The sequence below is a fragment of the Excalfactoria chinensis genome, chromosome 1 (genome assembly GCF_039878825.1).
Source record: "Excalfactoria chinensis isolate bCotChi1 chromosome 1, bCotChi1.hap2, whole genome shotgun sequence".
NCBI classification, from domain to species: Eukaryota; Metazoa; Chordata; class Aves; order Galliformes; family Phasianidae; genus Excalfactoria; species Excalfactoria chinensis.
In genome coordinates, this window is record NC_092825.1 from 43,416,427 (window position 1) to 43,442,808 (window position 26,382).

A 26,382-nucleotide genomic window follows, 5' to 3' on the forward strand; every position below is an offset into this window, starting at 1 on the left:
ACTTTACTGTTAGACTAAAAGGTCTCAGCAGACGTTACCTCAGCCTCTGCACCCTGAAACCACTGTACACTCTTCCTGTCTAACTTTATTGTGACCACACAGTGTTTTCCCTCCTTTGTTCTTTATAACTTCACTGTAGTTCACACAGGTGGAAGTGACACAGCAGAAGTAAATGGCAGCTCGATGAGTTAGCAACAAAGATTTTCCCCTTTCTGACTCAAGCATATTCTTGGTCCCACAACCATTACAGCAGATGTTTCTGACATGGGTTTTTACTAAGTTAACTCTTTGTGGACTCTTCTTTGACTTAATTTCTGAGGTACCTTCCTCATATTTGACCTGGTAATATTAAATCACAGATTGCTATGATTTCTCTGCTTGAGCCAATGGATTTACCTAAATCCTACTTCTTGGAATCCTTTTTGTGCCAGCACTCCTACAAGACCTTTTTCTTGTCTTGTTTCTCACTGATTTCACCTTGATTCAGATGATAATCTAAATATTCACCTACTGATGACAAAGTCGCTAGTCTTCCAATTAATAAAATCACTATATATATATATTTTAAAGATATAAGGCCATGTGATTCAGAGAACTGCGATAAGCTCTCAAATTCATTCAATCCAATATATTCAGTTTTTTTCTTTGAAGGAAATTCTCCTCTCATGGCTGCAGTTTCAATAGTCATCCCTTACTGTTTTGCACCACCAAAGCTTTTCTCTGTAAACAATCTGAAGGCTTCAGAAGAACTGATGATCTTTCTGAAGTTAAAAAGCTCCATTCATTTAACAGGAAGTCCTTCGGACTTCTGGGCCCACTAACCATTAGAGAGATTAAATGTTAGATGCAGACTATCTTTTGAGTCTTCTCCAGAACAGTAAAATGGCCATCAATATTATAAACACGAAAACCCTGAAATAACATACATAATAGGATGGTTGCTGCTGTTCTTTGCTATGGCTCTCCAGGGGGTTTTGCAGTGGGTCCTGAAAGGGTCTGAACTGCCCTCCCTACACTGAACTCTGTTTATAGGAGGGAGCGGATGTTGGACCCTGTTGAGCTCTGACGAAGAAATTTTAGCCTGAACATTCTTCACGAGCTGGCTGGTCAGCTACGCCCTACTTAACTTCCCAGCAGTTAAAGCTTTATCTTTACTTAGCTCTCTAATCTTCCCCTTTGGGAAATGACTCTGCTCCATTTCTCTCATTGTTTTCTTTGACTCCAATTGTTTCTATGGCTGCAAACACTGATTCAAACTCGCTAATATTACATCCACTCCACCATCTGCTTGCCAAATGTTAAGAGATGCACAAAGTTTAACTCAAGAGTCTCGTTTACTGCTTCTCGAGCGCTCCTCAAACTTTTAGGTACTGCTGCTTCAGAAGGGCACATCCTACGTCAGCTCTGAGTTTGAATATCAGCCCTTTGGGATACAGCACCACCTAGTGAGGCAAAACAGTTCAGCTCTCAGGGACTTACGGACAAAGCCAGCGGCACAACCAGCCTTTCCAAAGGAGCTGGGGTGTGACAGTCAGCTGCAGCTGGAGTACATCACAGGGAGCACTTTGGTTACTGTGGCAAAGCACAGACAAAATCTTTAAAAGCAGTGGTAAATGCTCTCCGAGCCAAGTTCTGAAATTTCAGTTGCCTCATAAAAGGTGTGTCCGTACCCAGTGATTTCTAAATCCCAGCATCAGCACCTCCGTGCCCTGTCTTTTCACGACAGGCTTTGTTTTCTGCTTCCTCCACAGAAATCCGAGGAACTCAGCCCTTTGCTCCCACCTAAATGCACAGCCATTGTCCGTTCACATGAGCAGCCTCTGGTGGCTCCTGGTACCATCTTCTCCATGCCACGCGATTCTAGTTGGACAGCGGAGGCACACAGCTCTTAGAGGGTAACAGTATGAAATCAGTGTATGAAATGAGTCAGATGCATTAGTCAGAACGCAATTTAAAATTGCTCGTGTCGCCCATAGCACTTAAGTGATTCCTATGTCATTTTGCTGGCCTGCAGAATGCAGTGTTTTCTGTTTCCTCGTGCTGATGCTGAGTTGTTTTTCCTGTGAGCAATGGGCTGCACCATCCTTTGTCATTCCTTGTCACAAAATGGCAGCCAGGGCCAGCTGCAGGCCGGTGCTCACCGCTCACCCATCGCTCCTCAGCTTTTGCAGCCCTGTTGCAAGTTAAGCATCATGTCTCTCATGTGTAGGCACACGGACATGGGCCTGGTTTCATTCCCCTCCCTCCCAAACGCCTTCACTGTATTGCCTACAAAGAAGCTGAAAGCAATCCTGTTGCCATGGCCTCCTCCAGCAGGGCTGATCGACTCGGCCCGGTTGTTTCCCAGCGTGCCGCCGTTGTTTTACAGGCAGATAACGCTGCTCAGAGGGCTAGCAGAGAAGGGCTTTTTTGCTCTTTTCTCTGTAGCAGCGTGGGAGGCCTGCTATGCCATGCAATCAGCAAGTTCAAAGCAACGAGCCAAACATCCATTTCAAACAGTGCCCCTAAGCCAGATGCCGTATGGCACTGCTGACACCGGGGTGCTGTGAGGGGACAAGCGGGGCCAAGGGGCTGCTCCAGCCGCCAGAGCTGTCTCCGCCGGGAACGGCCGAACCGCCATCTCCCCGCCGCCGTTGCCTGGCGACGCCGCCGCGTCCCCTCCGCGATCGGGCCGGAGCATGGCGGAGCCCACAGAGCCGCCGCTCCCCGCTCCGCTGCCGCGGCCGCTGCCGGCTGATTTCTTCGGGGCCGTGACGCCGGGCAACCCCGTGGTGGACAGCCTGGAGACCGAACTGCGGGACGTCCTGGGCTTCCTGCGGCGGCTGAGAGGCACAGGGGAGTCCGAGCCGCGGAGGCACGAGCGGCACCGCCGCGGGTAGGGCCGCGTCTCAGCCCGCTCTGGGGAGCCCCACTCCGTTCGGTTCTTCTCCGCTGTCCTCGCCGCCTTCCTCCAGCCCCTATCCCTTCCCTGGGCCGCCTTACATAGCACCCATGGTGCAGGCGGCCCTTCCCTGTCAGTTTATCTAGTGGTGTGGTAAGCTGCTCAACCCCTTTTAGCTTTGCTTCTTATTTTCTCTTTTTCTGCTTTATTATCATAGAATCACAGAATCGTAGGGGTTGGAAGGGACCTTTGGGGATGTAGTCCACCCCCCTTCTAAAGCAGGTTCCCTATGGTAGGTTACATAGGAAGAAGTCCAAGCGGGTCTTGAATCTCTCCAGAGAAGGAGGCTCCAGCAGCTCTATGGGCAGCCTGTTCAGCACTATCACCCTCACAGTAACGCAGTTCTTCCTTCTGTTTGTAGTTCTTGATGAAGTTGTGCCCATTGCCCCTTGTCTCATTGCTGTGCACCACTAAAAAGAACGTGGCCTCCTCTGTTTGAGTTGACTTTTAGATATTTATAAGCACTGATAAGATCTTCTCTCAGCTTTCTCTTCTCCAGGCTGAACAGCCCCATATCTCTCAGCCTTTCCTTCTAAGGGAGATGTTCCAGGCCCACCCTCTTCATGGCCCTCTGATTGACTCTGTCTTGAAAGAAGTTCTCTCTTGAACTGGATGCGGTTCTTCATATATGGTCTCACCAGACCATAGAGAGGAGGATCACCTCCCTTTATCTGCAGGCCACGCTCTTTTTAATACACCCAAGATACCTTTGGCCTTTTTGGCCACTAGGGCACACTGCTGGATCATGGCCAACCTGTTGTCCACCAGGACACCTACGTCCTTCTCTTCAGAGCTCCTCTCCAGCAGGTTATACCCTAATTATCTTTTCCTAATTAAAATCTCCTCTCTCAAACACGAACAGCTCATGTTTCTGCACTTCCTAGCGTTTAACACTGTATAAAGATAACACGAGGTGCTGTGGCTGTTGATAGTGCCGCTGTTTGCTGTGTCAGAGCTGCTGGAGCTTTTCAGCAGGGAACCCCCCTCGCTGTGCCAGAGCGGTTGGCAGCCCACCAGCAAGTGCTGCAGGTGCAAGCATGGTGTGGATGGCATACACATGCCTTGAGAGCTGTGCCCATAGCAAGGCCACATGAGGACAGCCCACACAGCTCTTTTTGTGCACGTGTCTGCGTCTATGTAGGTATATTTTTATACCCATCAGTGCAGGCAGAACATATGGCAAGTGTATTTGTGCATATTTGTTTGCTCACATACATGCATATCTGTGGGTATGCATAAGTCTAAATTTTCTAATGCAGGAAATGTAGAGCAACTAAAATTGGAGGATGATTCACAGTTCATGCATATGTCTTACAGGGACTGTGCATTTCTCGTGTAGCTCTTTCTGCTGTATTTAGGTACATTATGACACAAATGTTCAACTACCTCTTTTGAACTAATTGTTGATTTTCTACGGTTATTATCTGAACAATGTTCTGTTCTAAATTTACGGATCTTAAACATGAATATGAAAGCCTCCCAGATTATCAAAATTTCATTCAAAAGGAGCACAGCAGTTAGCTGTAAGGGTGGTTAGCTTACCACTATGTGCGACTTCTACCCTTACGTATTTTGCTTGGTACTTCCTGAGATGGAGCCCACAAATATTACTTCTCTTATGGAGCTGTACACATTTTATGTGGCACTCAAATTTGGCAATCTATTATTTGTCTGCACGGGAGATCATTTGTTTTCTAAATGTACTGTATTTCTAATTTGTTTATGTGGCACGTTTGTCCCTAGGTCCAGGCCTATGTCTCTCACACTGTCTGGAATCTTTGGACTTTTGTCTCTAGTTGTTTTTTTCTATATTGCTTCAGCAAATGATTTCTGTGCTTTGGCATTTTTAAGCCTTCCATTTACAGCTTCAGACTGTTTTTTGCTTTAGCTAATCTGTATTCTTAGTTTGAAAGTATTCCCTGCAGGCCCCTCAGAGGAAGGAGTGTCACTCAGCTGCTCCACACAGCACCAATTCAGCAGAAAACTACTGATCATGAACACATCCATTTTAACTTCTGGCTGTGAGTTGGGCATGCTGTATCTGATCTGTTTGCAGATATAATGCCAAGTAATTGGTTTCTGCGTCCAGTGTCTCCAAGCCATACTTTTTCCTGTGGAATATTTCGATGTGAGCAGACTCTATCTTTTTAAAACTGGTATTTTGTAGCTGTTTCTCATGTCCATGCTGGCTCAGCTGATATGAGAACATTTCCCAACCTGAAGATTCTGCAGCATTCATCACAAAGACAAGAATTAGCACTACTTGGGGCTTGGTTCCAGAAGTTGTTGACAGTACTGATTCATGCTGGAACTCCAAGGCACTGAGAAAGTTGCACAATATCAAACTCCCCATGGCTCTATGTCTTCCAACATTCATAGTATGTACAGAGGCAGTGCAGAGATAGAAGGCTGTAATTCTGATAATTAACTTGCACACTCAAGTAGCTTGCAAATTTACAGGTATCTGTGATTGTGAAATTTCTGCATTGATTTTCCTTTTACTCTCATTGCTCAAGTTTGGAATATGTGCTGCTTGCAGAACTAGTCATAGTCTAGTTGTTTCTAAGAATTGCTGAAGGTAATACCTGTTACAGATGATTTCCTAAATGCTCTGAAGGTTCTTGCTTTGTCATTTGTCAAGCTATGTTTTCTGCCTTGGGTTGGTGATCAAAGTGCTTACTATTAGAGGAGCAAGAAAATGAGCTTCCACATGGCACAGTTTAGAAGACTGACAGCTTCACTGTTCCATTGCTATCAGCCTTTGATGTTGATAAGTTAATAGTAAGGCCATAGGTTAGGTGCTTATAATGTTCTAATGTAAGAAATAAAAACACTGATTATATGCCTTGTACTGGAATTATGAATATTTTACATTGGAAGAAGTAGTAAAAAGAATTTTATTTTATTTTATTTATTTATTTATTTATTTATTTTTTTCCATCAGATAAATGAGGAGCTGTTTTAACCCATTTCTCTGGTCAATGGTCAAGTTCCTGTGAACTGCTGGTTTTGTTTCATGTTGTGTGGTTCAGGTATCCTCATTCAGCATGACATTTTTTGATCTGTATCAGAAAATCCTTTACTAATTCTAGTAAAGACATTTCACCCAGAAAGAAATCCTCATGAGCCTTACCCTGTACAAAATATTATGGATTGACCTTTCAGGAAAAGACTTTTCTTATCCACAGAGTGGCTGGAAATGAAGAAGTTTCACCTTTGTGCTCCAACAGCCCGATTTTTTTTCTGAGAATTCACTTGCTGCTCAACTTGTTCTTCTGGTGTCCTACAGCCTCTTTAAAAGAGAGACTTATTAGCTGTTTGGAAAACATCTTGCTTACCTTTGTCTGTGTAAGACATTCCTGTGTCATGCACTCACTTCTACTTAGTCATGACATTGTAGCAGATAGATTTTTATGTTGATCTCCCCACTAATTTTGACAGTCTAGTGAGATTTGACACTATTTTATTGCTGCAATGAAGAATCTCACTTGTTAGTAGAGTATTCAAAACGTTAAAAAATGAAGATGACCTTCTCTGGGTTTTTTTCATCTGACCAGCCCTAAAGAAGTTTGTAAACTTACCTTCCAGACCTTTTCCCACAGCCATCACTATCAGTTACTTTACAGACTGATAATTAGCTTTTTTCTTCTCCCTCAAGTAGTGTCTATCAAACTTCCAGGATTCATGAGCTTCTTCCCTTGGTAGTCAAGGGAGCTTTGCTCAGAAACCCATTAGGTTCTTTCCTGTGGAGCCTCTGACTGCACTGGTAGTGCTCTCTCCATGTTAAGAGGTCAATAGCCACAGAGGTTTTTAATTGCTTACAGGTGGACCATGAGAAATACAGTCCCATTTAGAAGGCTCTCTTTACTATACTGGGCTATGATTCTTTTAAAGACATAATGTGAAAGCAGATTTTATTCAGGTCTTTGCTTTTGGCCTAGTTTATGCTTTTACTGCATTTTCTCTTTAGGATACACCTCTAGAATGTCCCATTTATCTCTTTGCTGTTTACTTTGAAGAACTGAGTATTGTGTCAAGCTGATACTTTTAGGGAAAAAAAAAAAGTGTTATAATTCTTTGGTGTAGAGATCATTTTGACAAGTTGCTCACACAGCCATCTGTTTCACCTTGAAATGTGAAGGTGACTTGTAGCTTTCTATGTGGGAAAGCTGATGTTTCTGGTTATGTTTTTTTTATTCTTTCTTTTACTGGGAGTCTTATCATAAGATAAAATGAAAAGCTGTCTTGGAAAATGGAAAAATGAATTTGAAGTTCCTGAATATCAGAAAACAGCTGAAGAAAGTGTCTCACATTCTAGCCTACCATCACTAAATTAGGAGAGTGAAAAGGTCCTGAAATCTCACACCAAAAACCTTAAAGCTCAGATGTGTAAATTCAGCTAGAGGGTTATTTTCAAACATTAAGCCCTCTCTTCCCAGTTGTTTCCCTTTCTTATAAATTGCAACCTATCAATAATTTAGCTGTTGTGGTTTCACAAGGCAGTCTTTGCTGAGGTTCCTGTGGAAACAATTAGTTAAGTGATTAAATGCAGAAGATGCCTGGCACTATGAACACTGTCAATATTGTTAATTCTGTAACAGGATTCTTTTCAGAAAATTCCCTGTGCTTATTAGCAGCCTGCCTGAGCAGATATTGTTTTCAAGCTTGAATAAAGATTTCTTTAAAAAATCTAACTCAGCAAAGTAGTACAAAGGCACTAAGATGTCAAAGGCAGCCAGAAGGGACAACACAGCAAGCTGAGAGCAACTCAGGAGATTCCTGGAGTCAGTTGAGGATAACTTTCTGGTTTGGGTATTGGACACACCAACAAGAGGCAAAGCGTCACTGGACCTGGTGCTCACCATTGTGGAGGAGATCATTAAAGAGACTGAGATTAGAGGCAGTCTGGGCTGTAGATACCAGACCCTGGTTGAGTTTGTGATCTCAAGGAATATGGGCCTGGCAAAGAGTGGAGTCATGACCCTGAACTTTGAGAGAGTGAACTTCAGGCTGTTTAAGGAATTATTAGATGAGGTCTCCTGGGAAATTTTCCCTAAGGACATGGGAACAAAACAGAGCTGGCAGATCTTTAAGGACACTTTTCTGAGTGTACAAGCATTCCCCATCCTGCAGCATAAGAAATCAAGCAGAGGAGACAGGAAACCAGCATGGTTGAGCAAGGACCTTGTATATACCTGGTATGAAGTATATTGGTCAGAGGAAGTAGGCAAAGGAGACTGTACCCACTCTGATAAATGAGAAGGTAGAACTGGCTACAACACACATGAAGAAGGCAGAAGATACTCAACAAGTTCTTTGCCTCAGACTTCACTTGCAGTCAGGCTTCCCATGCCTCTCATGTCCCTAATCATCTAGGTGGGAGCTGGGGAAGAAAAATCCCTCCCACTGTAAACGCAGGGCAAGTTTGAGTCTGTGTCATGAGGCTGAATGTGTTCAAGTCTATGGGGCCGGACAACATGCATCTCAGGCTCCCAAAGGAACTGGCTGATGTAGTTGCCAAGGCACTCTCTATCATATTTGAAAAGTTATGGCTCAGGTAAAATCTCTGGTAATTGCAAAAGGAAAACATTACTCTCATTTTTAAGAAAGGGTGAAGGACCCAGGGAACTACAGGCTGGTGAACCTCATCTGGGCCTCAGAAGATCATGGCACAGATTCTCCTGGAAGATATATATGTTGCTCTGAAAGTAGTATCTCTTAGGATAATAGAAGAGAAAAGCAGCCATAGCCATAAAATCTTTTCTTTTTTAACGAATGTGTCATTTACTTGTTCTTTTGTGGAGTCCCATGCTACAGGATTTAATACTCATGAACTTTTCATGCTAGATGCTCTTCAATGCTAGAGGCTTTCTAATAGGCCTCTTCTTTTTGTGACTTGTGGTACAGCTCTATAGTTTATTTCACAGTTACAAGTTCTTAAGTTTGCTGCTTCTGGATAAGCATTGTTATTTTGAGATTTTTTTTCCCTGTTCTAAGTGTCTGTAGCTTCTTGTCCAACAATTGCTCTGACTTGCAATCCACTGAGTTAATCCTTAGGATACCAAAATGTTTCTTCAAAGCTTCTCAAATTCTATCTGCAAAGTGGATCAGATTTTTCACTTATGACCTTGTTTCAGCATTACAAAGGAATTGATATGAAGTCATTCCAGTAAGTATTTATGTGTGAAACAATTCATCCTCTTTTAAAATCTGTGCAATAATGACTGTTGACAGACATGAAACCCAGAAATGTCCTTGGCTGCTTGTTAAATCTAGCTTTAATGATCACTTGTTTTGAAATATTAAGAGATTTCAATACATTTAGAAGAAGGAGGTTTTCACAATTTGAAGCTTTCTTGATTTGTTTACTTGTTACGATGGCTCTACTGCCAGCTTAATCTGGAACTTTTTTCTCCTGTATTTTCTTTTAGAGCAAATGTTCTGTTTAATATCTGGATCAAATACAAGCCTCGGCTGCCAGACTGGTATTACAATGACAAACTTGTGGAAGTTGGTGATTCCCTTGCTCAGATCAAAGTAAGTCATATCAAAACAGAAATGGTTCAATCACAATTTTTTGTTTCATTATGTTTCTATGCTGCTTTAATTTTTAATTATATTTCATAGGAAGCTACTTAGAAAGTTGCAAAAACTTTTGCAAAATAATGCCAATGAGAGTAGGTAGTTTGAATCTCTTAATGATTATTGTAAAATCTCCCAATTTTTAAAATGTATTTGCTATACCTGCATTTTCTATGCACCTGTTGCTTTTTAAAGTTGAACACCCAAGATCTTTATACAGTAATCCTTTGTAGTGGTGATTGGCTGCACAGAAATGTCAACTCAGTGCTCAGTTAAGCAAAGTGAATGTAAAGAATTGCCAGGAGGGGAACACAGAACAAAAATCAGATTTCAGTTACACATCTGTATGTATTAATGGTGCTCTTGCATCTTGAATTCAGTATGCACGCATGGACATAATTTATCCTTTTGAGAAGACCAGAATTGCAACAAGAAAAGACTGAGGAGAGAGATATGAGGATAACCAAAATCATGAAACAGCACCACATAACGAATGAAAGTTGGCTAAAACTATAAAATTAGGAGCAGAGATCAGTGACCAGAGTGTGATGCAGGTATTTGAATTCAAGAGTGAAAGAGGCTGAATAGGACTGATATCTTCCAATATAAGAACACTAAATGAAGCTAATAGGTGACAAGTTCAGAGGAAAAGCATCTTCTCTGAATACATACTTAACAGTGGAGATTTTTGCTACAGGATAGTATAAATGCTGAAAGTTTGTGTTCAAGAGGAAATAAGACAAGTTCACAGTTGAAAACTGATCGCAAGTCATTCTAAGAGTAAGGAGTGGTGTGTAGTTCTGAGTGATACAGTTATGGAGCAGAAATGCTAAAGGATTACAGAATAGCTGGTTGATTATTTATAATGATTCAGTTCTTAATACGTTGCTTGACAAAATATACATAAAGATCAATGAGAATTTGCATAATTTAGAGAAAAGTACAACTCATTAATAGATGCTATCTGCTTAATGTGATTTTGTGTTTATAATGACCCACCAGTGGATTTTCCTGCTTTTTCCTAGGAATTTAGGAATCTAGAAGATCTTTGATCAATACTATGTTTCCAGGTTATAACTCTGCCTGTTTAGTGTCCCTGTATTAGGAGACAATTGTGTAAATGTTACGAATGTGTCCTTCAATCTTCCAGGACTGTTTCAGACAGATTTTTGGTATTATTCTTTTGAAACATTGTTTGTAATAGAAAAATTGTATTTATAGCTCAAAATCTAGTAAAGTCTATAATTTATTTATCAAGCTTTTCCATGGTTTTGGAATGGATTCTGTAAGTTCTTTATTTAATATAATGGCAATAACAAATAGATCAAACTAAAAGGATATTTTTTTAGAAATGAAATGTTAAAATATTACTGAAATGTCAGCATGATTTCATTTGCTTTATGTTTTGTATTAAGCTCACTATTAACAAATTCAATTTTAATATATTCAAGTCTTTATATTGCTTCACTCTGTATGATTAGCATCTGTGATTATGTCTTGCTACAAACCTGACCTTATTGTTTAAATAATTATGTTTTGTGAGTTCTTAAATAGTTATTGGAAACTTCTTTAGATGAAATGTTATTTGGGTTTTTTATGACAATATTGAAGAAACAATATATTTGGATTTGTTTCCTGTTGAAACAGGAAACTTATTCTGTCCCCACCAGCAAAAGAAAAATAGGTAATTGGTATTGTGCTTAAGCTGAAAATAATTTTTAAGATTACCCCATTGAATTTTCTATTAAGAAAGCAATTAAGTGCCATTTGTCATGTTTTTATTATCTGCTGCTGTTAGACATTTACTCTCTGACACTATCAGATTCCCCCTTTTCACCTAGAAAAATAGCAAACATAACTGGAAACTCATCGAGACATTTTGATGAGCCATTTCTTTGAAAGAACGTATCTCCTGAAACTGTTCTCCCTTTGCTTATGAAGTCCAACAAGGATAAAAGCTATTTATGTTATTTATGGACAGTGTTTATATGTTTGCGTGTGGCTATTGGGCCACCTTTACTGAAGACCTGGAGGAAGGAATGATGATCATGTAAATGTTGCAAAGTCTTACCTGCCCTAAAGAATTGCATAGAGGTGGCCTGCCTCCTAAATAGAGAACAGCAAGATATAGCTCAACTGTGGCAATGCTGAATACTCACTGGTAGGTTGAAAGCACATAGAAGAGTTTGTAATTGTGGCATTATTATAACTGAAGATATTGTCTCATGGTATAGGTTTAGAGCTATTCACAGAAATTCTCGTGGTAGTTCTCAAGTAACAGCATTTCTTAATAGCTCCTTCATCGCCTAGGCAATTCCACTTATATTTTCTTCATATTCATATTTTCCTTAAGCTTTCATAGCTTCTGGGTCTTGGCATTGAATTGAGTATTATGCAGCAATTTTAGTGCTTGAAACTGCTGCTCTCAGAATGCACTCAGAAAAAAATTAATTTCAAGTAAATCAAACCTTACCCTCTTTGTTTTGCACTGACTTCCCATAGCATGACTCAAAGATGATAGTTTGCTCCTTGTATTCAAGGGGCTTCTTGGCATGGCCCGGTGTTGCCTAAAATAATGATTACAAATTAATTCCTCTGTTATAATGTGGTGTTCTACTTTAAAGTTTTCAGAGTCATAGAAAAGCTTGTCTTGCTGGCTAGCATAAAACTTTGAAACGAGCTGTCCCCAGAACTCCCATTTTTAAGTGTGTTGCTTTCACATTTTTACAGATTTAGCTTTCAATGTATCCACATTTTTCTCAGGAGAAAAGAGGGAAAATAATGTGATGGGTGTTAGTTACAAATTTCAGTGCATTATGGGAAAGACAAATGTGGTGTAACAGCAAGTTCCGTAATAAGTCGGGTAGAATCTATTCCATACATGAAACATTCTTTTGGTCCCTTTTGATTCATAGTTGAAAACTGCTGACGGTCATTTTAAAACTGAATCCTCCTTTATGTTCTGTAATGCTTAATGATACATGGTCTTTTAAAATGAGTTGCTGGTGATTGAGCACCAACTTAACTTTCTGTCCTCCAGCAGTTTATTTTAATGCTATCTGAATTCCCTTCTATTACACATCTGCTATGTATCTTTTAGGACACACCTAAATTCATTATGTTATGTATATTGAAATTAGATACCTGTTAGTCATCATACTAATCAGTACTGATTCATTTCTTTGCCCCCTCCCTCTGCCTCTATCTGTCTCTTATCTCCAGTCTTACACATGTATTTTAAACTGTCTGGAGGAGGAATCACATTTCATTAGTTAGTAAGTAGCTGATGCGTGGTTCTGATCCATTGGCGTTGTTGTTACAACCGTCCATGGAGAGTAAAAGTTTCTGTTCATCACCACTCCTTTCACACAGCAAAGGTAATGGGGTCATGCGAGTAAGATTCCTCAGACATTGAAATATTTAGGGGAAGTGTTACTGTGGTGGTGGGAATTTGAATGGAAGATAGCGTTTATGAGGAAATACTTTTGGATTTTCTGGGATTAAACATCAAAGGACCATTTTCTACAGATACAAATTAGCTATTTTTGTTCTTTCTAGAATTTCTCATGATTGGTGTTTGTGTGGTCTAGCATTAGTGAAGTTGGTAGAGAAACCTCTAAACAGTCTTTGCTGTAGGAAGTGACAGGTGATTCATTAAGTTAAATGGCACTTGGGCAGCTGAGTCAGAGCTCACTGTCACAGTATGATGTCAGAATGTATCAGAGTGCTGCTGGGGAGCTGAGCACTGCGTGACACAGAGCTCAGCATCCTGTTTCTTAACAGTTCTTAAAGTATCAGTGGGACTTCTGCTCTATTAATTCTGACCTCTTGGCCGTATTTAATTCCAGTATTCACTGGTTATGTTTTTCTTCTTCTGCATCTTGGTTGAAAAGATGAGCTTTGACATCAGGGAAAAGGGGGAGAGAAGTGATATCTGCATATTTTTTATAAAGCTCTGCCTTGTGACATTGCTCAGTGTAGCACCGTTGTCATTACTGTTCACAAATTGCAGGATATTCCAGAAATTTTGTTTGATTTTGACTTTGATTTTGTTATTTTGATATTAGCCTAAGATCATACTCTACACTTGTTCTCTGGTTTGTCATATTGTAGCAGAAATGCTAAGTCAGGGCTTGAAGTAATGGTTGAGCAACTAGCGGGAAGGCAGGGCCAACCCAGGGGAGCTCAGGTGCATGCAGTGCACCTCAGCAACCAGAAGGGATGTGAGCAGGACGCACCCCTTCCCAGACTTTACTGAAGGGTTGGCAGTGGAGGCAGTGGATCTCTTGCTGAAGATCCCTGTGCACCTGAGGCATTTTGAAGATAAGGAGAATCTTTCCTTTGTTTCTGTGCCCACAGCTGTTGTATTTGAGCAAGTCCTCACTTGCTGCAGTCTGAGACTTTGCTATTCTGTTGTTATTGCTGTGTTTTCCATCATGTTACAGTATTGCAAGTATTTATGACAAACATTAACAAACTCTTATCATGAGCTCTTCTTTTAAGTATTTTAGCTCTCCTCCACTGAGGATTTTCACATTTGAAATAATATTGATGAATGTTTGCATGAAACTGTTGTTTTACTTCCAGCTGATCTCTCATGTTGATACTTCTTACATAAGCATAATAAAATGACACGTTTTATAGAAACAGATGTAATATGTAAACTATAAAGGTAACTTATTCTTCATTTTTCAGGAGTATAAGTTGGCACTTATTCAGTGCTATGGAAGATACCTTCAGCAGTTCTGTTCTATGAACCCTGATGACATCACAGCCGATGAAAATCAATTTAAATCCACTTTTTTTCCAAATGGTCTCAGGGACCAAAATGCAGCTCTTACGGTAGGATGGTGATCATTTTTCTTGTTAAAGACATTCACAGTTTCAAAGCAAGTAGTGTGTTTTATCACCTGTAAGTGTGCTTCATGTTGCTCTGTTAATTAAATATTAATATTAATGCATCTTTTGCCTTGCCTGTACAGGTTATACAGACTTAAGCCATATGTATAATATGAATATCCAGAAAGGTGTATGCTTCGGAGAATGAATAAGTGTTTATGCTTCTGTGACATAAACCAACCTCTGTCAATGTGAAAAAGGCAATTTTCTCTGAATAGGCTTTGTTCTGAAATAATTGCTAATAGCCACTGTCAGAATCAGGGTATGGACTGAAGTTGTTAACTGTCTTTTAACTGTTGTGGAAATTTCCATATGGTGTGACCTAAGAACTGGACAGAATGCAAGAGAATTTAAACATCATGCTGTAATCGTTATCGTATATATGCAAGAATATTCCTAACAGCAATGCTGCATTACAGTCAGTAGATTATTTGCTCAGTATGAGAAAAACAGAAGAGGTTTTGTAGGTGTTCTAAGCTCTTGGGGGGCTAAATGACCTCAAGAGTATATTAACAGTCTTTTGTATTAACTTTCATTTTAGGGATAGGTGTTTGCAGTTTTATTGCTTTTTATCCAAAAAAGAAAATGTTTCAGTTGGTATAGCAAGAGTGCTATAAGCATACTAGATTTTATCTTAACCAGTGCTTTGCTGAGAAGCTTTCTTTTCATTACATGGTGAATATTTTGAAATATATATATACATATATACATACATACATACATATATATACATATATATATACGTATATATATATGTATATATATGTATACACACACACACACACACACACACACACATATATATGTATATACAAACAAACAAACAAACAAACAAACAAAAAAAGTAATGCAAGTAATAGAATAGATTGGCCAGAGAAGCTGTAGAAACCCGGCCCCTGGAGGTGTTGAAGCCCTGTGTTGAAGATAGGCAAATTAAACCCCAGTCTTTTGAGTGCAGTTTACATGTCTTAACATTTCTCCCTTCAACTATTTAAATGGCTTACATACTAGGTGCATTTTTACCTTGTGGTACAGTAGAAACTGATCCAACCTAATAGTAAATCAACCTAATACCTTTGGCTCTTTCTCCATAGTCTAATTCTCATTTAAATGTCATGCTGATTTTTTTTTTTCTCTGTGTGTGTGTGTTCATGCTGGATCTTTTCATGCTCAACATTTTATTATAGTTTACCAATGTAAAAAATGTGTGCAAAATATGTGCAAAAGTATAAAAAGTTTTAAAATATGTGCAAGTATATTTTACATGTATTTCCATGTGTTTTAGTTCCATGCTCTGCAAGAGAGGAATGTTTGTGTTTATCAGATGGTTTGTAAAAGTGACAGAAATCTTCAGAAACAAGAATCCCTGCAGGCTTGTTTCAAAGTCTTGTCATCATTACGACTCACCATGCAAGTGGCTCTACCTCAGCAGAATTTGTGTTGGCTTGTCTACAATGGTATCTTTGCATTTTTTTTTGCTAAGCAAGCCATCTTGGACATGTTTTTAAGGTCAATGTAAGGGTTGTGAATAAATCTCTAATTAGTTTTTAATAAACTTCTAATGAGTTTTTAATTGCAGCAGGGGATTTTAAAAAATGTCTCTCGCTCTAAAATAAGAGAGTTCTGAGTCTCCATGATGTGCTTTAAATCAAATGGATAGTCAGAAAAGTCATAGCTCTTCCATCATAGCTGTGGTTTGAGTGTATTAATGAAATGAAATCTATGAGTGTATAACAGGCATTTTTTGAAACTGTGATTAAAAAAACCTCATAAGAATTCTTATTGATAAGATATTTGTATTGATGATTTTTTTCTTTATTGAAAATGGAATTGCAGGTGAAAGAATACAAGATGAAATCTTTGTATTTTTAAAGAAACATTCTTTAAGGTTGCAGTTAATAACAGAATTCTTATCACATGATATTACCACATTTACAAATTTGAATGCATCTGTGTATGATTTTAATGTGAGTAAATACTTAAACTAGGAAAACTGTGAGGCAGAAAATGGAGCTTCTGTGGTCTAAACAGACAGAATAGTGTATCAAGGGTTTTACTTCAAGAAGACTACCAAACTATACATGTACTTTGAAAGGCCATTCTATTTAGTCAAAACTTTGGACTATCATATTGTTCTATCGTGGTCAATTGTTGTAATATAGATTGAGGATAGCATTTATTTTTAGTTTAATTTATCAAAAATACTGATATTTATCTGAGCTATAAGCAGTTGAAATTCTTACGTGTGTTTTCCTGGGCCTTATTTACCTTCATCCTAGCTGAGGTGTATTTTTGTTTGTTTTGTTTTATGGATAAATAATTAAAATTAAAATATAATCACCTTCCATTCTTAAGTTCAACTATTGGTCTCTGTACAAAGCCCAGACAATAAGGAATTTTTTTTTCTCTAAATAGAAATTAATACTAGGTAATTAGTCTGACTTTTCCCCATTCCCAAGCACTTCCCTGCAATTTCTGGTAACAGATTTTATCTTATTACATTTGAGTGATTAAAAAAATAAATCTTACTAGTACTTCCTAAATTCTTATTGTTATTATTATTATTATTTTCACCCTTTGGAAATACCAACTCAGATATGAGGAAGTTCCAGTCCCTTAACATATTTCTTCTAGGAATCCAGAACTTACCTGTTCCTTTATTTTATTTTTACAGGTACGATTCATATTTATACCATATGCAGACATTTGATGAGGATAGGTCAGTCTGCTAAGGTATGGAAAATAAACAGAAATATTTGAAAAGATGCACAGAAGATTAGAAAATGCATCTCTGTCTTGCGTAACGCTGTAGCCTGATGTCTATTTTATTCTCCTTGCCAGCTGTAGTGCTTGTCGCACTCAGATAAACACTCTAGGTGGCATAATGGCCAATTCAAAAGTCCTTGTGCCTTGATGCGGCTGTACCTCTTTAGCTATGGAATGGAGCCCAGCTCATTGTCTCCCTGGACCCTGAGATGGAATGTTTGACAATTTTAGAGCGCTCTGGATGTTTTTCTGTCTGAGCAACTCATCAGGATCCAGGGATTGTTTTTGTTTCTTAAAAAGTGGAGATATGCTGACACCTGGTGGATAGATTCTTTTTTAAAGTGCTGCTTACACCAGCTGTTCCCCGAGCAAGAGCTTTTACTCCTTGTATGTCCTAATAGGAGCGAGTTAGCATCTCCTTTAAATTTTAGCCTTATTGTACCATATTCAGAGAAACTAATCGTTGGCATTTCAGATTATTTTAATTTATGTAGGGCGTTCCAGAATGTCTCCTATTTATTTCTACAGAAGCTACACTAGCTGCAAACAGCACAATAACACTCTTTGACAGAGCAAATTCTCAGCCACAAAACACTTTATTCAACTCAGTCACCACTGTTAGCTGTAGGTTTTTGCCACGGATGGATGTGCATGCCACACTAAAAATCTGCATGACTGTCTGGAATGTGGCTTATCTTTCATATTGCTGCTGCTACTACTGAAGTGCACCACTCACTGCCTTGCTTTGCTCACATCCATTGTTTGGTCTCCATAAACATTCAGGAATTGTCTCTGACTATCAGTGGGCACCTTTTTTTCCATATGGAGGAAATCAGTTCCACAGCTTTGCTTCATGCACACTTTTCTCTCAGACTCCATTCTGTCCAACTGCCCCTCTGCTGCCATCTGTTGCACAGCAACAGAAAGTAATGTTGGTGTAATCTTCAGTCTCTACTGCCATACCAACATCTGCCTTGTATGTAACAGCCCAACGTAATAAGCCCTCATCTATTTAATATCTGTGCATTGATTTAGTTTGGAACTAAAGCTGTGTGTATATAGTGTGCCTTGTGGAGCCTCACACCAAAGAGAATGGAAAGGAAGATATAGTTCAGCCAGTATTAAAGGGCTAATTCTTTATACAGTGTTTGCTGCAATGACTATGTTAGTAGAGACAGATGTAACTTAATATTAAGAGCTGATAATGTGGTTCCATGGTTATAAATTGATTTCAGTGCAGGCTGTCACCAAAGAAGGCAGACTCCATTGTGTCACAAGTCCGCTTGCTGATCTAATTGAAATGTAACTTAGAAAAAAAGATGATCACTAGAGGTGGCACAAAGGAGAGAGAGAGCTCTCATAGTAAGAGTAGATGTGAGAAAAGGGTGGGACCATTGTCTGGTGGCTAGTCTACAGTGAAGTAGAATGGCAGAGTAGCTCAGAGGTTAAAATGCTTGCCTGTAGGTTCTGATAGAAAACCAATAATAAACAGGAAGGTTACTTCTTAATCAACAAAATATGTTAAAAATCAATATAAATTCTGCACCTTCTTTTTCCTCTTTGAATTAGTCCTACCAAGAGGAGAAGTCTCCTTACCTGATAGAAAGTATATTGGTACAGTAAAAAATGAGTTCAGTTTGAAACTGGATTTTTTTTATTACAGGCGCTGGAATATCTACTGTGGGCCAGTGTATGTATGGAATTATCCATTCCACTCTTATCTGTACATTATTTGACATGGAGAGCCACTCTATATGTTGCAGTTTCTCAGTGTTATTTTGATTGTCAAGCCGGCATTCATGGAGAGGTATCTTGATTTACCATATGTCTATTTAAATATGCCAGCTTATCAGACCATATGCATTTAGAATTCTTTCTTTATTCCAAAATTTAACTGCATTGTGGAAGTATTTTGACTTGTAAATGAGTAAACGATTAAATTAGTACTTTGCATTCTAATAATACAGATTTCTATTGCTGAGTAGTGGCAAACCCCAGTGCAGATGTACGAAATATATCTTGCAAAAGTTTTCTTATTTTCGATTGACTTTCACTGAACTTCTTTGCAGTTTCCTGAATTCAAGAATGATGTGACTCTAAAATTACATACCTGCAAACAGAAAAGGAAAACCTAGTCACAGGTTTTTGGTTTTTTTTTTGTACTTTGGACAGGTATTTGCTCGCCGTGGTCTGCTTCAAATCCATGAACTGAAGCAATTAGAAAATATCAGTTCTTCACAGAAAAGTTCAGAAACAGAAAAGATTTTTAGAGAGGCCACTATAAAGGTATAATTCTGCTAGTAATTATTAGCAGCTACAGTAGCTATGCAATCTCTGTGCGGGGCATATGACACAGTTGTTTGCTTTTTTCTTTTGCTAGATGTCAGTAATGATTTTCAAAAGAGCAGTATATGAATCCAGAAGAAAGCCAAAAAGCCATTTTCGACCTAAGTTAAGAGTTAGCTTGAAAGAAGCACAAAATGTAAGTTTAACATTTTGTATAATCCTTCTCTTTGCTTATTCTTTGTAGGTGATGAGTATGTGACAGTTCTGCTTAGTGCATATGATGCTATATATACAAAGAGGAAGTATTAGTCTTTCAATTTTGTAATTAATGCAATTTATCATTAAAATGCAGAAGAAACTTGAAAAAGAGAGAAAATGTGGCAGTTCTATGAGAAATACTGACTTTTGTACTTTTTTGTTTCCTTAGCAATAAAACCAAGAAAAATCTTGCTTAAATTTATACTGAATGTATGGGCTTTTGCCCTGCTGTGTTCAGTTATTCTGATGAAGGGATACCTTGAAAAAAAGTTTTAGTGCTTTCATTTTTATTTATTTATTTCTAATCTGCTTATTAGGACCACTTTTCTGAAAGATGTTAGAGAAGTTCGTTAGAGAAAGGTATTCAGAATACAAAGTAGTCATCTACGGATGTAACAATTTCCCCTAAATACCATTCTATCTTTTTGTTCTTTGCAGCTAGCATCGTAAGATAGGTAATCCACTGGCATAAGAATTATAAAATATTAAGGTGATGATTTTTGGTATGTGATTGCGTTGTTCCTCTTCTTTTTCATTAAAAGAAAATTGCCTGCTGATATTAGAAAGGCTGATCAGGAGTAACTGAGCTTATTCGTTTGATGCTGCTAATGGCTAATAAAAAGGTTATAATGAAGTTATACTGATGTGCTACAGATGCAATTTGATCATGGTGAACACTTTTTTTTTTTACATAACTTATTCATTTAAGCTTCACAGAAGACTGTCTGATACCTCAGTTTTAAATCACCGACTTAAATCAGAATTGATATTGAATTACTGTGTGGACAGCACAATTGTTTTGTTGCAGACTTACACTTACTAGAAATTTCCTATTATCCAAGATGGGGCTGAAACCTCAACATGTTCAAATATGTGTGGTTTGTTCATATGAAGCAGCTGGTTAACTTTCTTAAAGTCAACTGATTCCAGAAGACTTAAGTACTACTGAATGGTGATCATTCAAGAGTTTTGCTCAACAGTCAGGATACTGGGAACTCAGCATACTCTCTTATTGTTAGTTCATCAGGCATTCACAATAGTACTATGTCTGTCACACAGGAGGAGCCTCACGTATCTGGTCTCCATACAGTGGAAGAATCTACAGTAATTAATTTTGTTCTGCAGTTTCTGATTGAATGCCTGACATTAACAACACATTGTTAGAAACTGTACAGTTTCCCCACCAAAATTCTTTTGCTTCTAAAATGTTCTCTGACAGTTTTCATGAATTTATGCAAGAAGCAGTAATACTGAATTTTCATAAGTGTTTCTGCATGTGTTTAGTAGTTTTAGAAGATTTCTCATGTGCTGTAAAATCTGAAAGCACTCTTTTATATAATTTGAGAATACTTTGTAGATTTATTGTGTCAAGTAAATTTGTAAGTGTAGGACATTTTTTTTTGCTTGATGTTCTGACTTTAAAAACAATTTCCTCTGTTATTTATAGAATATTTACAAGAATAGTATGACAGGTAGAGCACTTGCATTTAGAGCTCATTCCAGCATGTTAAAAAGCACATAATTCTGGAATTAGCAAAGAATTAACACTCTTCCTTCTAGAATGTGTGCAGTGCAAATTATTTTTACACTTAAATCAGCTTGAAAATTGAAGCAGGCTTGTCACATCTATTTAGTTCTACTTAGCTTTCACTTTTAAGATTATTTTCCATTAATACAATGCTTGTTTTCTAAATATGAAAGAGCAATGGTTATGTGAAATTCTGCTACTTGCAGATTACTTACCATTCTGCTCTGCATCTTAACAAAAATATTTAAATGAAACCTGCAGTTTGAGATCAGCCTACCCTAGAATATATGTGAAATGTGTTGCTTTCTACTTGAATAGATCTGATTCCTGGATGGATTTGATGACAATGAATCCACAGAAATGTTGCATATGACAGTGCAGTATATTGAATAGCTTGCTGTAGTTTTGTATAGCTTGCTGCAAACATTGTTGCAAAGATTTAGGGGAAAGAAAACAAGAAGTGTGGAGAATTTATTTTGGAGTTATTTTGTTAGGAGGAATCAGAATCCCAGAATGGCTGAGGTTGACCTTTGGTGGTCATCTGGTCTAACCCTCCATTCAAGCAGTGACAAACCCAGAACAGGGTGCCCAGGCCCATGTCCAGGTGGCTTTTGAAGATCTCCAAGGAGCTGGGCAGCCTGTGCCTCTGCCTTTGCAGCGAGGGTACTTTGTTGACTTAGCTTCAATCTGATGTCCACCAGAACCCCTAGGTCATTTTCTGCCAACCTGCTTTCCAGCTGTGTAGCCTCCAACATATATTTCTGCTTCTGTATGAAGTTGCTCCTCACCAAGCTGCTGTCAGCCCATTTCTCCAGCCTGTTGAGGTCCCCCCGGATGCCAGCACAACCCTGTCATATATCAGCTGCACCTCCCTTTTATGTGTCATCTGCAAACCTGCTGTTGCTACGCTCTGTTCCATGATCAGTATCATTAATGAAGATTAATGGATAAGCCAAACTGGAGCCAGCAATTATCTCTGGAGTACACTGCTACTAACTGTCCTCCAGCTAGACTTTCTGCCACACACCAGCACCCTCTGGCCTGGCTGTTCAGCCCATTTACAGTTCACTTCACTGTCTGTTTACCCAGCCCCTGCATCAACAACTTGTTAATGAGTATCTTATGGGAGACAGTGTGAAAGGCCCTACTGAAGACTAGCTATACAATAATCACCGCTCTCACCTTGTTTACTAGATGAGTCATTTTATCACAGAAGTTTATGAAATAAGTCACGCGTGACTTCCCCTTGGTGATTCTATGCTAGTTACTCCTAATGATTTTCTTGTCCTCGATGTGCATGGAAATGGTTTCAAGGATCATCTCCATTCATACCTGGTATTAAATGCCTTTCTGTATTCGCTTTGTATGCTTTTTACAGCATCAAAATAGTTCCTCTTTCATTGGAAAAGACAAATAGTATTAATGAGGTTCACTTGTTACATAAGCTTATTTGGAAATAAAAACAGCCTGCCAGCTTTAATACTTAGAATACTGTCTGATATTGAACAGATCAGTTTTATTTTCATCAGATGCACAGCTCAGCTTTTCTTTAAGCATTCATTTGGAAGCAAAAATATAAGATGCTAGTGCAACAAAGTGAGAAGGAAATTCCAAACTTTTGTCTAGTTAAAAGTGCCTAGAAACCATTCAGAGGTGTTTCTATGTGGGGAAGTGCCAAATAAATAGAACTGGAATGTTGCTGGAGTTATAAGCAACTTTTTCAAGCACCGTGTTTCTGATTTACTTTGTGTCTGGTAATGGTTTAGTTAGGAAAATTAATAATTATGTGGAAAGAATATTGAAATAAAATTTGAAAATGTTTTCTTATGTAGATCTCTAATTTCCTAATTATCAATAGTGAAAATGCATTGTTTGTGTGTTTTGTACTGTATCTTATGTTAGACTGCTTGCAAATGTGCTAGCCAGTGAAGGTAGTGCTTTCTCTGCAGTACAGAAAATCCGAATCTTTCCCTGATTCTCTGTGAAGTATATAGAACTTGGTTTGTAATGGCCCCGTTTGTATCATGATAAGGAGAGTTCTGGATGGCTTTGAACTGTATGACCTCTTTCACTCCTAATTTCTACTCTCATGTTTTCTAAGTGAAATAGTATGGAGAATTGTGTGATTGCAAAGAAATTATAGAACTTCCTAAGTACTGTACTCACAGCATGAGGCTTTGCTATGCCTCTGAAACACAAAATTTGTAAAAACAATGTATTTTACCATATATTTTATAATGTTTTAAATATGTTCTTTCTTTCTGAAAGAATACTGTTTCAAAAGAAGTTCTGCTTTTTTATGAGATATTTAGATATTGCAAGACTCGCATTCTTTTTTCTTACACAGTTATCATGGCCTCGCACCACTACTGAACGGCTGCTGACGGAAATGTTTGCTGGTACTGCAGCTCAGTTCCTGGCCATCCTGGAAGCTCTGTCTGATAGCAGTAGGCGCGTGCTGCACCCTACTCCACCTGTTCCTGATGAACCTGAAATTCGTGATGTGATTTCAGAGCTTTTTTTTGCAGGCCTGGAAATCCTCTCAGGTAACAGCATAAAGAACCAAGAGTGTTGGTGAGGAGCACAGACTTCCATTTTCTTAGTTTTTCCTTGCTGTGAAAGAAAAAGCTTGCCTGAAGGCATATATTTTAAGAAGGAGAGGAAATGGAAGAGTGGCTGGGTGGCAATGTGACAGACAGCCAAGGTCAACCTGCCACAGTGATTTATGGTTTTTTTATTTTTAAGTTCACTCAGAGTTTGATTTAAAACTTGAGAAAAGCTTTGGACTCGTTGATTCCTTCCAAACCATTTTGCTATGCTATAGACTGAGCATAGCTATAGGTATAAAGAAATTCTGTTAATAAAATTATCTAGAGAAATTAAATGCTCTTCAGTATCATATTTACTTTGTATGACTGTTGGCTAATTGGCATATAGCGGGTCAAATACAGTATAAAGCAGTGTAATGAATTGTCTGTTTTAAAGGTGGAGTGAGCAGTACTGATGTTCAAGGAGATGACTGCATTGATAAACTTGGTATAATTAATGCATCATCAACTCTTCTGCAGTTGATACGAACAGGTAAACTAGCTTTGAATTTTGAGAGGATGCTGTACCCAGCAACTGCACTAATGCTTGGTGAGCAGAATTTGTTTTCATATTAGTTGCATATATGTGCATGAAGGTATTGCAAAACACTGTCCTTTTCAGGTGAATTGTATATATATAATGCTAAGGCATTTAAAATGAATTATTTACAGAAATTGTTACAATTTCCTTGAAACAGATGCTACCTAATTAACATATAGACATATATGTACATTGTGGTGATTATGTGCTGTTCAGATATGTTAATGTCCCTAAGCCATTTAAAGGCCAGCCTCTATGGTGATGTCTTGGTATATTTTTGCAAAAGAGAAGTGGGATGTGGCAACATTAGGACTGCCATAAGCTTCTTGAGATTCTACAATAAATCACTGTGCTGTTTCAGAACATAGCAGCTCTCTATTACGAAGTCTGTATATTTTTTCCTCTGTGTGTCCATTTGCCCAGATGAACTGTGGCACTTTCTTAGGATAGTATAACACTACTGAAGATACTAGCTAAGCCACATTCCTAGAGTTCGCATGATCAGAAAATCACTCTTACACTTGTCTGTACTTAGGATAAACTTGGAGAGTGGGGAAAAATAGACTCTCTCTGTATACATTATGCTTTCTAACACTGCAGTGAGAAATGCTCAGTTGTTCCTGTTTCTATGCATTGCTTTTTAAGTGAATTGCTGGTGAGGAGGGTTGCCTTGAGAACATATCCAGATTTAATCTCTTTCTGCATTAGAAAGGACTAAATCCTTGATGCCCTCTACACAGACAAATCAATATCAATGAATACAGCCTCTTCATAGTGAAGCAGGACAATGTGAATACATCTTTATGGTAGTATGCAAATGTAGATACTATGGCAAAAAAACCTCTTCATTGCATTGTAGAGATATTAAGAAATCTTTCAGGATTATGATGAATGTACAAAAACAATTTAACCTTTGTATTTATAAACACCAAATTATTGCTTAAACTTCCGAATATATATATATGTGTGTGTAAACTATTAAATATTAAAATGTTTTGTCATCATTATAGGAGAAAAGAGAGTGTCTGGAGAGGCTGCTGTGAAGTTTGTAAAATTAGCTTTCAACTATGAAGAGTGGGATGTGTTTGATTCTGCTGTTGTATTTGTTACTAATTTTCTTCAGGTAACCATGATTTTTATTATTATTTATTATTAGTAGTATTTTATTATTTATTATTATTATTTATGTAGACATTCTTTTTGTAGTCTATTCCCATGAGGAACAATATTCAATTTGCAAATTTTAAGACAAATTTCTATTGATTGTTTCTGTCAATTAGGCTCAGGATGACCCAAGATGGAAGAAGGCAGAACTGGAACTCAAACTTCTTACCTTGATGCGACCATTCCTATTTCCAAGAAAATTTAGGCATGGTTCTTCTGTTAGTGAAAGCAATACCAGGACTGATCAAATGCCTCGCGTTCCTGGTAGGAAGAGTACAGTCAGAAGTGAGTGTTTTTGGTTATGGCTCTGTTTGCATTTCAGATATTTTTGTGGCAAGAAATATTGTTTATTGATTAAAAGCTATATAATATGTTGCATGCAGTATTCTGTGAAACAAACAAACAAACAAACACAATAGCCAGCAATTGATAACTTGCCACCTACTGACTTTTGTCCAGTTGTCATTTGCCAAAACCTGACTTCATGCTGTTTCCCTCACATGAAATGGCATGACCTCTATTTGAGATGTATCATCTTATTATATGCAAATATGTAAAATGAATAGATATTTTTGAACAGGAAAAACACGAAGCAGACTTTCTTTTGCCCATTATTTTACTTTGTTTATTTTAAAATCCTTGCCATTGAAGCAAGAAAAAGCTTGTTAAAGTAACTAATTTAATTCAATGAAATTCCAAAAATACAAAATCTTGAGAACTTTTTAACTGCAAAAATAGTAGTGTTTGTTTTACACAGTAAGGGAATTAACTTAGGAAGATCTGTATTCTTTGTATTTACTTTTCCTCATACTATGTTATCTGCTGGTAT

General features: G+C 38.2%; 1 protein-coding gene across 1 annotated transcript in view; it reads left to right on the forward strand.

Annotated features, from left to right (window-relative positions):
* Positions 1–2,678: 2,678 nt before the first annotated feature.
* CFAP54 (cilia and flagella associated protein 54) overlaps positions 2,679–26,382 on the forward strand; it is a 102,336-nt gene continuing 78,632 nt past the window's right edge. The window contains exons 1-12 of the mRNA XM_072348191.1: positions 2,679–2,875; positions 9,373–9,478; positions 14,219–14,365; positions 15,708–15,879; positions 17,097–17,155; positions 18,852–18,995; positions 19,361–19,474; positions 19,569–19,670; positions 23,608–23,806; positions 24,246–24,341; positions 25,400–25,512; positions 25,670–25,838. Of these exons, the coding sequence (XP_072204292.1) occupies positions 2,679–2,875; positions 9,373–9,478; positions 14,219–14,365; positions 15,708–15,879; positions 17,097–17,155; positions 18,852–18,995; positions 19,361–19,474; positions 19,569–19,670; positions 23,608–23,806; positions 24,246–24,341; positions 25,400–25,512; positions 25,670–25,838 (1,618 nt within the window). The remainder of the gene's footprint in view (positions 2,876–9,372; positions 9,479–14,218; positions 14,366–15,707; positions 15,880–17,096; positions 17,156–18,851; positions 18,996–19,360; positions 19,475–19,568; positions 19,671–23,607; positions 23,807–24,245; positions 24,342–25,399; positions 25,513–25,669; positions 25,839–26,382) is intronic.